At 46.8% G+C, this 13,571-nt stretch overlaps 1 protein-coding gene across 1 annotated transcript; it reads right to left on the bottom strand.

Annotated features, from left to right (window-relative positions):
• Positions 1–788: 788 nt before the first annotated feature.
• PRDM8 (PR/SET domain 8) lies at positions 789–4,601 on the bottom strand (the record flags this gene model as incomplete). The annotated part of the gene is made up of 3 exons (XM_081231195.1): positions 789–2,735; positions 3,158–3,389; positions 4,383–4,601. The coding sequence occupies 3 exons, from the start codon at positions 4,599–4,601 to the stop codon at positions 1,129–1,131; spliced, it is 2,058 nt and encodes a 685-aa protein (XP_081087321.1). The 3' UTR covers positions 789–1,128.
• Positions 4,602–13,571: the final 8,970 nt, after the last annotated feature.

Genomic DNA, 13,571 nt, shown 5'->3' with positions numbered 1-13,571 from the left:
CCAGGTCTGAAAATTATTTGTCTTTGGCCACTTGTGAAAATGCTAGTTATCCTGCTGCTGAAAAGAATGATGACATCCCAGGGACAGGTTAGCTTCATGGCAGGCATCTTTGTTTAGATGATTTGTCCTTTGATCAAGAAGCTCAACACTCTCCAGATAAAAGATTTTCCAAATAATAATCAAACTTTGTCTTCTCACTTTCAGGCTCAAAACTGGCTTAGAGTAAATAATACAAGTGGGGTAGGGTTTATCGTTCCTCTGTTCTGTAGTTTCTTCCCCTTCTTTTCGGGCACTCAATGAAAATATATGGTATCTACTCAGAGTGTAGCCCTTAGCTACAAAAAACATGTTAAAACACCTTCCCAATAATTGCTTTGAAGAAAATAGTCATTTATTGTCAAAGCATCCAACATATCCAGATAATCTATATAAAGTTTAATAAATCTTTCCAGGGATAAAAGAAACACATAACTATTCAGACTCCATTTCACTGGCACAAAATTACACTTTGTATTAAAAGGAAATACATATTTACATAATGATGACATTCTTCATTGAAGTCCATAATCATTTCATGATACATGCACTTCCCCCTGGAAACTTAAATTGAATCGTGACCACCTTTTTATTTGTTTTGCTTATTTTTGTAGGAACACAAACTGTAATCAAGAGATGCAGAAAGCATCTCACCCTCCTCCTTTACTTTATATCTAAAATAAATTTTGCCCTTACATATTATTCCATCTAAATCGTAAGTGCTTAATAATTTAAGTAGAAACGTATGACAAATGCATCAATATGTTGCAATATATGACATTTTAAAAAATGTACTTTGTTTTGGGGAAAGTGAAAATACGTGCATTCAAAAAAAAACCTCTTAAACACCCCACCCAATCAAAAATCCACCATCTTGTCTCGTGTGTGTGTGTGTGTGTGTGTGTGTGTGTGTGTGTGTGTGTAGGTCACGGGTAAACACTTGGATATAAAGGTTGGGGGCAGAGCACGTGTGTGTGTGTGGGGGGGTGAGATGTTTCAGGTCACAAGGAGGTGGTGGATGTCCTCGTGTGTTTGCTCCTGCAGAGCTCGACTGTGCGTGTGCGCGCGTGGAAAGCTGGAGTCCTTTCCGTGTCAATTATGCGAGGTCATGTGCCTGGAGAGGTGGTGGCGCTCCCTGAAGGACTCGTTGCAAATGGGGCACTTGAGTTTCTCCTCCCGTCTTCGTTTCACCAAGGGCTCCATGGCGTACTCCTTTTTGTGATGCGACCTCATGTGGTACACCAGGTCGGAGGTCATGCGGAAGGAGGCATTGCACTTGGCGCACCAGTTCTGCGCGGGCAGACACAGAGAGGTGAAGGAGGGCGGCAGCAGCGTGAGCGCCGAGGGCAGCTGCAACTGCAGGGGCCCCGCGGCCGCAGCCGCCGCGGCCGCCGCGGCGGCGGAGCTTTTGGGCCAGAAGGCGGTGGCGTAGAGGAAGGGGCTCTGTTTGGGCAGCCCGCCGCCGCCGCCGCCACCGCCGCTCGGCAGGGACCCGCAACCTCCGTTCAGGTCCGCAGCTCCTTGGAGCTTCACGGCCAGAGGATCGGAGGCGGCGGGGTACAGTCTGGTGGGGCCCACACCGTCTCCGGGGTGGCAGGGCTCGAGCGCGCTCAGCTTCTGGCCCAGCACCAGCGGGGACAGCTGAGAGAAGGAGCGCGCCGGCTGCGAGAAGGCGCTTTTGCGCTCGTCCGACGCGGCGCCCTGGCCGCCGCCCGCCCCGCTCGCGGCCCCAGAGCCTGCACCGCCCCCTGCGCCGTTGCCGCCCGCGCCGCCCAGCTGCTGCACCGAGGTGAAGGCGCTACCCCGCGCCGGGCTGCCGCCCTCCAGCCGGCTGGGTAGCGCTCCCCCGGGCCGCGGGGCCAGCAGCTTCTCGGAGCCAGCCGGCGACGCGGCCACGGGCGTGGCGGAGCCGCCGCCGCCCGCGTCCTGCTCCTCGGCGGCCGTGCTCCCGCCGTCGGCGGCCGCCTCCTCCTGCACACCGGCCGCTCGGGCCGCCTTCTTCACCTCCACGAAGGCGCTGCGCTTCGCTTCGCCTGTCTCCGGGCTGGGCGGCGCAAAGAGGCGGCTGTTCTCTTCCAGGCCGAAGTAGCTGCCCGAGGCGCGGTACTGTTGGGGCGTGCACACCAGGTCCTCCTTGGAGGCGGGCGGGGGCCGCTCGGCGAAGCGGCCCCGGCCCCCCACCAGCCCCGCGCCGCCGCCGCCGCCCTCCGCCGCCTCCTCCGGGAATTTCCTCTTCCCTTTGCCCACGCCCGCGGCGTTGCCGTCGGGACTCAGCTCCGCCCCCTGGTGGTCGCTGCAGCCGCTGAGGCTCCGCACTGGGGAGCAGCTGCTGGCTCCCCCGGAGTTCTCCAGCTCCCGCGCCAGGTTGTGAAAGTCCGTGGACGGCTTCGCGCTGCCGCCGCCGCCGCCAGCCGCAGGCGGGTTACCGCCCTCGGGGGAGGGGGCCGGGTAGTGGTGGACCGGGCCGGCTTTGCAGAACTTGGGGCTGGGACCCAAGGGTGCCTCCTGCGGCTGCGGCGGCTGCTGGTCCTTGCCGCCGCCCCCGTGATCCTTGGTGCCCACGCCGCTGCCTTGCTCCTCTCGGGGGCTCACATCAACGCTGTGAAGTCTCTTGGGGCAGCGGAAGCGCAGATGCGCCACATAGGGAAACTCAAACTGGAAACGTTGGCTGCATTCCAGGCATGTGTAAGGGGACGACCCTGCTTAGTGAGCAAACACCACATACACACAATTGCGCGCGCGCGCGCGCACACACACACACACACACACACACACACACACCACATGATTACTCAGCATCGTTTCTAGGCCAGTTTGCCATCACCCCCTTCACAAATCCACCTTCGCCTCTCAGGGCCTGAGTGCCTGAGTACAGAACATCGTGAAAGACCCGATCTAACTTTCCCTCCTGGTTTGGGGGGAGTGCAGTCATTAAGCCAAGCGTGCCCCGAGTTATCCTCACCTAGCTGTCCCAGCTTCATTCCGGACTATATCTCAGAAGCTCTCTATGAGGCGCTCCAAGGGAGGAAAGGCGCGCCAAAGCGCCAGAGTGAGCCCCGCCGCTCCCTGCGTCGCTCCCCCGCTAGCTAAGGGCCCAGACGCAGGTCGAGAGCCAACCTACCATTCATTTTGCTGTGGGATCTAGAGGGGCAGAGCAAGAGTAACTCAGTCAGTTCTTTCCCGTACCAAACTAATAACTCCTCATCTTTGGCAATCCTGCGGAGAGAGCGGTAAAACAGCTGTCCGTTTTTTATGTAGGCTTCAAGGTTCTGCTCTTCTTTATCTCTGGCTGATTGGACCAAACGCAGCCACATCAGACCTTCTGAGGAACCATTCGCCGCTGAGGTGTCTACCTACAGTTTAGAAAAAAGAAAGAATACAAGAAGGAAGGGGATGAGGGAGGGAGACTCTTGTGAGAGAATGAAGCCACAGGATCCAGGGCCATTTCCTCTGTTACTCTTTCCCAAAGAATCATCTGAGGTCAAGCTTCCAAAAACTTGACCCGAGTTGACATCCATCCTCATGTTTGTGGCCGGCAGGCAAGATAACTTTCCTAGAAAGCTGCATCAATTATGTAGATTATTTAAGTCATCATATATTGGTTGAACACCAAATTAGCAAATTTCTTCTTACAATTCAAATTAGTGTTAACCTCTTGAGAATTGATTGCTAAATTATCCCACGTTGCAAAAGTATGGGGAATTTTCTTTGTTTTAGAAGTAAAAACAGGCTTAGGTTTTAAAAATTATTCTGTGGCATTCACTCATCTTCCTAATTTTGGCTTAAACAATTAATAGTTCTTTGTAAAGAAAGAATAGGAAGTGAGAGGACTTTTCACACTCAAACATATGACTTTAATGATGTTTTATTGTCAAAACATAAACATTTTTATATAAGTACAAACTCTAGGCACTAGCTAGCTTAACCAGAAAGAGTAATATTCCAGGGAACAAGAGGCCTCTGGGATTGGAAGGCAAATGCACCCAATAATTATAATAAAAGTACTTATAGCAAGTACTTAGTATGCAAATAGCCTCAACCCTAGTGAAACCTCCCAAAATGTTAAGGAAGTGGTGTTCATCTCCAGGAAAGCCCAGAATTGAGGCACTGATTTAGACATATCTGGCATTCAAAATCAAATTTTGTCACTTGTTTCGGAAAATCAGTTAACAATACTTTTGAGTTTAATTTTCCTTTTCTAATTTTTGGTGTGTAAAATAGAATGGCACGTATCATTGCATTTTCTACATTCAGAACCTGTTTCAGCTTGTCATTAGAATGATTCTTAGCCCATTTTCAAAAGGATATTACCTTCATAACCCTACACAGCATCGGCCAAGACTTACCCGGAAGATATAAGGGACCGTTCTCTTGTCGGTGGACTTTAGAGCTATGAAAGCTATGCTGTCGTACAGGGAAGTATGGCTCAGGACGCAGGGACCGAATATAGCATTCTCAGGGATGTCGCAGGTGGTGTAAACGCTGGTAAAAATATCTGTCAGACATTGTTGGACAGCTTTGGCATCTCCATCCCAGATGCCTCTCTGGATGCCCGAATCCTCCATCACTGAAGACAGATACACAGGACAATTGAAGCGAGTTACATTACTCCTTTTGCCTCTATGGACCCAGGCAGAACGTTTTGACTACTAGACAGATTTTTCTTGAATTTGCCTGGTTTTTGCATCGCTCTATTTCAAAAATAAAGCCAATGGCAGATTAAATCTGGCATATTACAAAGATGCCAACGAAGAGTACTTTCTTTTCCTTTAAAAATTATTTTTAAAAATTGTGATGGGGGAGCTCAGAGCAGACTGACTGCTAGAGAAATTAAAACTGGGCTAGGAAAGAGAAGATCGCTTTTTTCATTACCTTGGGGGAGGCTGGGGGGAGGGAGAAAGAAGGGAAGAACAATAGGATTTTTTACTAGCCTATAGACTTTCCAGACTGAAAGAAACTTCTAACCCTTGGGAGAAAGCTCCTCTCTTCTACTCTTATGTATTGAACTGGGCACCGGGGAGCTGATTTTATTCTATTTTTTCTTCCAAAGAGGGGAGCAGCATTTGCGAGCAGGCGGAGACAGCGGAGCATGGCGAATGGATTTCAAGTAGAGTGTCAGGGCCACTGATTCCATGTCAGCTAACCTTTCTCTGCAGCCTACAAGAGGGGACGTCTGTCTGCTCATTACCATAATCCAACACTGTCCCTCCGAGGGCTTTAATTAAAAGCAGCAAGCAGAGGTAATTATTTTTTTCTCGACATGCTTATTTATGGATGAGGGTGAATCCCAGTTACCTTGTTATACAAGGGGGTGGATAGAGTCGCATGTGCCTCATGAAGTGTGCAGGTATAAGGCAGGACTGAAGGGTCCCCAGTCTGAAATACCGCGTGTGTAATGATTAGTGAATGCTCACTCCCCCAGATAGGACCTTGTCTGGGTAAGAGGGGGCAGCCCCGCTTGAGTAGACCTCGGTGGGCTCTCCAGCTGTTTAATCCACAGTAATTCAGAAAGTGATGCTCCGATGGAGAGCTCTCTATTATTAAGCTGTCATAAGGAGACATTTTCCTTTCTTTGCCTCTGGACACCCCCCCCCACAAGACTTATCATTAAACAAACAAAACAGATATTTAAATTTTAAAGTGTCTTTAAACTAACTGCATTGTTTACTCTTTCTGACTTATTAAAAGATTCCTCCAAGTTGTTTTTTTTTTCCCTAATAACGTCTCCATAGGCAGTTGTTTACGTATATTTTGTACAATTTAAGTAGCAGGAAAGGGAAACCTAATTCTTTTCCTCAGAAGCTGTTCTTCATGGAATAATATTAGTCATGTTCATTTTTATCTTAATGTCTATTAACCATTTAATCTTGCAAATGTAATTACAAGGTAGTGCTTTTATTTTTCTTTTTTACTTTTTCTTTCCAGCTAACAGAGCATGAAACTTTGGTCAGCCTCTTTTCCATTCACTCTGCTACATCCCCCAAATGTCAAGTATGGGCTGTATATGCCAGGCAGGAATAAGAGAAAATATCCATACAGTAGAAACTTACTTTATTATGCTACAGCATCTATCCCTGGGCATTTTACCCAACACAAGGTAGCCCTTCTGATTTCCAACTGCAAATTTAAATACATTTTAAAAAATCCCTCAGAATCTCTCAGAACCTCCTTTTCAACGGAATCCTATTCTCTCCTTTTCAATTTCCTCAATTCAGCGTTTTATGCTCCAATTTTTCTCTTCCTTTTAAAAGTCTCTTTCACACAAGCGTTTCATTGTGCCGAGAGGTCGCCCCGTCACTTCGGGCAACAGCAGGGACCAATCATTAAAATGCAGTTCTACCTAACAATACGGTGAAAAGATCCTCGCTACGCCGCGCTAATAGGGGTTCGCGTCGCCGCGGCGGCCGCCACGAGCCTCGAGTCGGTCACAATACAGCTGGGCGAGAGCCTGGGCTCTGCCGCCCGCGCGCGGTCGCCTTTGCCACCTAACCTTTCACAGTTCTGCATCCTCCTCTAAGCCCGGGTTCTCAGACGCCCGGGGGATCCTCCCAGAGCCCGCTGGGCTCGCCGAAAGCCGTCGCTGCCGCCGGCCGCTCGCCCTCCCCCGTAGGCAGGCATTGTCTGGCGGCCGCGCGCTCCCCAGTCGCTGGCTTCTTCGCCAAAGGGCTCTCCACCCCTCCTCCCTTTGTATAACCCTATTGGCAGTAGAGATCCCGTCAATAATTATCCCCCCCAACCCTTTTCTGGATAATGAGAAGACGGAGGACAAAATTTTCCACTCTCCCCACCAGACCTGCCTTCCTCCCACCCTCCTCTCCCATCAATGCAAATAGACTTACCAGGAATAAGGTCAGGACCAAATCGCCCAGATAAGGCCACCTGGAACCGGGAGATGCAATCGAGTGTTTCTTTTGCCTACTGTATCAGTGTATTTCCATGTCAAGAGGTGTTGGTGTTGCTGTCTTGTAGGCTCTGCCTAAAGAGAGGAGAGAGAGATGGAGAGACGTGGAGAGAGAAATGAGGGGAGAGAGAGAGTTGTACAGATGGACCCGATGCAGTGACTGACTGGCACGCAGACACACACTTTTTGTTTGCTGCACATAATCTGCCCAATGACGCGTGACAGCCCACGTCCCCTCCCTTTAACTCTTTGCTGGTCTGGGCGCTCCCTACGGCGGCGCCGCCTGCCTGGAAACGTTCTCTCCGGCCTGCCCGTGCCCCGCAGCCCCGCAGCCCCGAGCGCTTTCCCCAAGTGGCAACGCCTCTCCGAGCGCGGCCCGGCCCGCCTCCTCCTAAAGCCTCGGCCCTCTGAGAGTGGTGGTGGTGGGGGGGAATCAGTTTTGTGGTCGGAAAGGGAAGTACCAAAAGACCTGGAGAGGGCCTTTTCCCGTTTCGCTTGGCACCTGGAGAACCTCTGGCAGACAGCTGGCCACTCAGCGCGCTCACGGATCCCGCGCGCATTGCCTGAGTCTGAGTTCTGTGAAGGGAAAGGGGGCTGAGGTTTAGCCCCGCGGGATTCTCTGGCCCTCCAGCCGCGGCTGACACGAGCAGCTAGTTGCCTGGGGGTGATAAACCGGCGTCAGCTCTCTCCAGGAGCGCTCACACTACCAAGTCCTCACGAGCAAGATTCAGAAAGGGTGCGCTTTGGTGAGAACTTGGCGCAGTCTTTCCTTGAACACGGAGATGGGTAAGAGGGATGGAGTAGGAACGCCGCCAGACCTCCGAAAGGGATTTACAAGGGTCTTTTGGTCCCAGCACACACTTACCTGGGCGGGGGAAGTGGTGAGGAGGGGACTGGTTGGGAAAACCCAGGTTACGGGACTCAAGCTTTTCCGGCTCTTCCGCCGTCAGCCTGGAGCGTTCTGCATAATCCCCAAGGGGGTCCCTTGCCGGGGAGGCAGGTAGTCTAAGACCCCCCGGGGGTGGGAAGTGTGAGTTAAAGTAAAAATTATTACCGAGATGGGCTCCGGAGAGCTTTTCACGTCCAGCAGGTGGTGGAAGAGTGAATGGAGTGGCCGACGCCGTCTCGGGAGCCTCGTTTGTGCGCTAAGCCACTTAGAGGCGCTGGCTGGCCCCTTTAGCGCAGCAGCTGATGCTAATGACTTGAGGTCTTTAACAGCCTGAAAGTTGACTCCTTCAACAGGGGCCCGCAACACATTTTCGCTGGGGGATCTCGGGGTTCATTTTCGACATTTAACTCTCTGCTCCTAAGGGAAGAAAGACCTTTGAGTGGTATAGACAGTCTCACTCCTTCAGCCTCATCCACAACACCACTACGTTGAAGAGGGCAATCAGTTAGCTTTAGGATAAATCGGACGTGTAGCCGCTACAGTGGACAAAGCAGAACCACGACTTGAGGAGACAGCCTAGTTTTTAGCCAGTGTTTAAATAAGGTAAGTGGATTGGGGGTTGGCAAAGAGCAGCCTAAAAGGAAAAGGTGTGTGCAGTGTTACTCTGATGATCCTGTGGTTCAGAGACCTCTCTCCGGAACCCAGTGAGGCAACCAGGCATGGAGCGCCTTTCTTCGCTGGCACCTACCATACAAGGAAGCCTGGAAAGGATTTTGCAGAGGAGGAAAAAAAAAAAAAAAGTGCGAGGAATTTCCCACCGACTTCTCCTTTCTCTCTCTCTGCCTCCCTCCCTCCTTCTGTCTCTCTCTCTCCCTCCCCTTCTCTTTTCATCCGGCCCCCACATAAGTTCTGAGTCCTTCTGACCAGACAGAGCCGTTGTCTAGGATTAAGCTGGGACTTGGAGAAAGAAGGGTTGCAAAATCCCCATATACTAGGAAGTAAAGGAAGAATTATCCCTTAAATTTTCAGGTTAGCTATTGAGTTTTCAAAGAAACCTTCTCAAACTACAGTTGTCTTTCATCTTAACATATCATTTCTCTTATGCACATGTGCACACTTTAAAATAGTTTGCTCAAGGTCAACTCATGTAATGACCAAAGCTTAATGCTGAGGGCTCTCACATGTCTCTATATAAGAATCTGCAAGGTATTTAGCCACCAATTGGCTTATACCTGGATGCTCCATTCATTATTCCCCCCATCTCACTCACACACATGCATCCCCCCCATCACTTGTTTAAAGAAAGGGTGATGGGATTAGAAATGTCAAAAGAATTGCCTCAAACATCTGAAAAATAACTTGCAGTGTTGAAGAATTCACTTAAGTGAATTCAGAGAAGGAAAAAGTAAGAGCAGGTGACACACAGGTGTAAACAACAGCAAATTAAGATACAGAAGTAGCCATAAGAGGGTTGTGGTCCCTTAGAAACTACAGCAAAGGTGTGTGTGTGGACGGGGGGAGGAGTGCTGTGTCTTCGAACCTAATTCCTAAACTGTAGAACGAAACACTCCTTAGGGCCTTCTTTTGCTTTTTGTTTGTTTGTTTGTTTTTGTTTTTTAAAGAGAATAGGAAGTTTGCCTTTCCCAGGAAAAGTCATCAGTCCATGCATAGACACTTTTAAAAAATCCTCTTACATATTGTAAATTTAAAAGCATCCACCCCAGAATATAAGCATTCTGGAAAACCTTAAAATCTAAATGGCAGGCATTTTTCTTTTCCCTGGCCTCTCCTTTCTTAAATATAAAGAGCACTTAGACTATGTCTCCTTTGAGGTACTGAAACCTAGACTCCAATTTGTATAAAATAACAGATGTTTCTGGTAGTTAAATTGGGGGTGAGGGAGCTTGACTTTCCAAATCTCAAGCTAGAAAATAACTAAGGTTCTATACATCAAAGAGGGGAGAGATGTATTGAGAATCTGGCCATCAGATGATATTTCCTCTCAGTTTCAGTTACCTACCCCCTAATTAGATTTCTGCTGCTGATTTTAGATATAAATCCCCAGGTAAAAATTTTCCTACATTTTATGAATCCAACCAACTCTTTGTCTTATGTATTAAATGATTTACACAACAGCCACAAACCCACAAATATAGGTAATAGTAAGTTTGAAATTCCTACTTTGAGGGTTTCCCAGTACTTTAAGTGATACACATTTCGTTGGGTAATATAAATGGTCTAAATGAAAATTGTTAATTGGAGGTAAATAAAATCTACAGATTACTTTTCTTTTTTTAGAAATTTATGGGCTAAAATGGTGCATAAGCCACTTTGAAATCATTCTGCATTATTTCTTACTGGAATTCACTGGTACTAAATGAAGAGTTGAGGCGTTTATTCAGCCTAAAACAATACTATAAAGATTCATCTCGGTCAATAGTTTTATATAATTCACATGGAACAATGGGTTTATGCATATATTTGGAGCTCTTTTCCCTGGGATTTTATTTCCAATTAAATGATTAGAGGGATGACTATGAAGAGTGAAGGTATTTTTGCCTCTCCCCACTTTAACAAGGCTTCTTGCAGTTATGGCAAAAAATACATGAGTAGACAACTGCAGTATTGTTTTAGAAGAGAAGGCTGGAGAGAGGTTGATGAATGATTCCCGAGGTGGTGCCTTTTGCGACCTAAGTGAGAGGATGGAGAAAGGGTAAGAAAGGAAATCTGATTCTTGAGAGCATTAGAATGGAAATGTCGTTTCTCCTCCCAGGGTAGAGAAAGGGGGCCCCAAATATCTCAACTTCTGTAATAGGAAGCAGGTAAAGTCTCTACGAATAACTCACTCAGAAGGATTCTTATTTTATAAGAATGAAAACACATTATTTTTCTTTCTCTATCACTTTCTAGGTCCTGGCTCATCCCCCTCTAATCGTATCACCAAAGCACTACAGCAGCAAAGGCTCAGTTAAAATATATATATATATATATATATATATATATATATATATATATATATATATATATATAATATTATATATATTTACACACTGGAAGACAAGAGGATGCCAAAGAAGCAGATAGATGGTGGAGACATTTTCCTCAACTTATGAATTTCCTACAGGGAGGTCTCTGGAAGGGGCCATGAGGAGATTGGGGGAGGCAGAGAAAGGAACTTCATGGAGGGGTGTTGCATTGCCCTAGCCTCACCAAGGAGGGTAAGGAACTTTCTAAGGTCTAACTTAGAGGCAAGAAGAGGGAGTCTTGCTGAGCTGGATAATGGTTTACAGGGATGGGGAGGGGGCACTTTGTTTTTTATAAGTATTCATGGCAATTTCAGTATGGGTCTGTTCCTCACCAAGAGTTACAGTTGGTTCAATAGGTCATAAATGGTTTCCCAGGCTCATTCTTGGACAGCCAGAGACTCAAAGGATGGATAATTTTGTAGCCTGTGAGGAGGGACTCCAGGCTTCCAACTGCAGGGATCATTATTACTGACTCACATTTTTCTCTTTTCAGCTTTTCCTGTTTCTCAATAAATGGTAACTGTTCTTAATCCTGCTGCTACTAAAGCTATCATCATTATAGTTATAACCTACATTTCTCAAGTTTAAAACCTTCTCTCAGAGGGATCTCAAGTTCCACTTGCCCTTCCTTTTGTTGGAGTTCAGCTTCAAGCTGAATAGCCTTTGAGAGCTTTGTGTAATTCATTTTCTCTCCTGGATCTAAGTCGTAGTCAGCTGGCTTAATGGCTTCTGAGAATGACTTCCAGCAGGGCAAGCAAACTGTGGTAATATTGAAGGCAACTACTAGAGATCTGAAACCAGTGCCTCATGCTCACCTATGTGAATGTAACCTGTGAACCAGATCTAATATGCAGCATCCTGACCCCCTGGATTCTCCCAGATTTTATACCCTTCCCCAGATGAATATCTAGAGATCTAGCAAGGAATTTTCTGTCAAATCCTCAGGTTACAAAGTCCTTCCCAGAATCATACACACAACTCTTGAATGTATCTTAGTAGGAGGAGTAGGGTAGGAGGAAGGAAATGTAGACAGGGCATAGTCAGCCCCTCTGAGACTCTCTCTCTCTGGGCCAGGCTTTCCAGGCAGACAGGGGACCAAGGGGTGTCTAGCAGTCTCAAATTAGAGGGAACATCAGATTTTGAGAAGACTGACTCTAGGCTTTAGGAATGTCACCAAGTTGAGAGGCTCTACATCAAATTTCTTTCCACAGCCAGGAGAAGGGGCATGATCCCAATACTCAGTAGTACCTGAGTTCCACCTCTTTTCCTCTTTATTTTAGGGTGTGTGCAATTCCTGAGTTAAAAGAGAGGTGCTTATTGAAACAGTGGGTTCATACTAGGCAGATTCGACTCCCTGGAACCTGGTCGAAGCTAGCCCTCTAAAGTATGGACTTAGATTGTAAATTGGGCTGCTGGGGAATGAGCAGCATTCTCTCCTGGGAAGGGGGCCTAGTCAGAATGCACACATCCTGGACTTTCTAGCTCAGAATCTGTCCATGGCATACTTTCCTGAAGCCTGAGGAGAGAGACATCTGTTTTTCTCTAAGGAAAAGAGAGGTAAAAAAAGAAAAGGGGGCTTCCCTGGTGGCGCAGTGGTTGAGAGTCCGCCTTCCGATGCACGGGACACAGGTTCGTGCCCCGGTCCGGGAAGATCCCACATGCCGCAGAGCGGCTGGGCCCGTGAGCCGTGGCCGCTGAGCCTGCGCGTCGCGTACCGCAAAAAAAAAAAAAAAAAAAAAAAAGAAAAGGAATGAAAAGGCTTGGAGGAGTAGATATCAATCAGTGACCACAACAGTGATGATTCACATTTCTTTGTTAGAGCCTTGGAAATAGTTTCATTTTTTCCACAAACTATGTTCTCATACCCAAACTGCTACCTGGTCATCTTGCAAATTGGATTGAGTGAAAATTATCTTTTATGATTTCAGTTCAAATTAATTGCAGGTATTCCATGATTTAATCCAGGGGTATTAATCTAGCATCAATGGGGGAATGTCTCCCCAAATATTATATGGAAGGCCTATAGCTTTTAACAGATTTGCATAAGCACTAAAAAACTACCAGAGTAGGTTTTCTTCAATCCTAATACTTGGAGAAGTGGTCTCTTAAGGAATTCAAAGATCAGCTTGTCACAAACAACAGTAATAGCAACATTATTATAAACAGTATTGTATATACATTAAAAGTGGCAAAAATAATAGGCAGGGGGATTGAAACTTATATTTGTTCTCTTGTACCTACTTATTGAAAAGCCAATTTCCACATTGATTTGCTAGTCTTCTGGTGATGTAATATAAAGGTAAGCAAGATATAATTAATAATGTCCTCTAAAGTTTTAAGGAAAATCCATATTTTTAAAATAAATAATATCCAGAATTGTCAAACAAATCATTCACAAAATCCTAAGAAGAATAAACATATTGACTTTAAAGTCCTGAATGTTCAGTTTCCTGAAGGCCTAGAATTCAATTTAGGTCTGAACAATTTTATACCTGATCAGACATGGCTGTGTGTGTGTGTGTGTGTGTGTGTGTATTACAGAGAGAGATTTTTCTTGGCTGCATGTCTACAAAGCAGTCACTTCTCCTTGTTGCATGTTTTCATGTAAGATGGTTTTGAGAAAATGTGTGAAGTCATATAGGAGAGCAATTGGTCTTGGAGAAGCAAAACAATAGAGTTCTAAAGAATATATTTTATACATATGATTGTAGTAACAAGT

This window comes from Mesoplodon bidens (assembly GCF_964165515.1).
Source record: "Mesoplodon bidens genome assembly, chromosome: 1".
Classification (NCBI taxonomy): domain Eukaryota; kingdom Metazoa; phylum Chordata; class Mammalia; order Artiodactyla; family Ziphiidae; genus Mesoplodon; species Mesoplodon bidens.
This window is presented reverse-complemented; position numbering and strand designations above follow the sequence as displayed.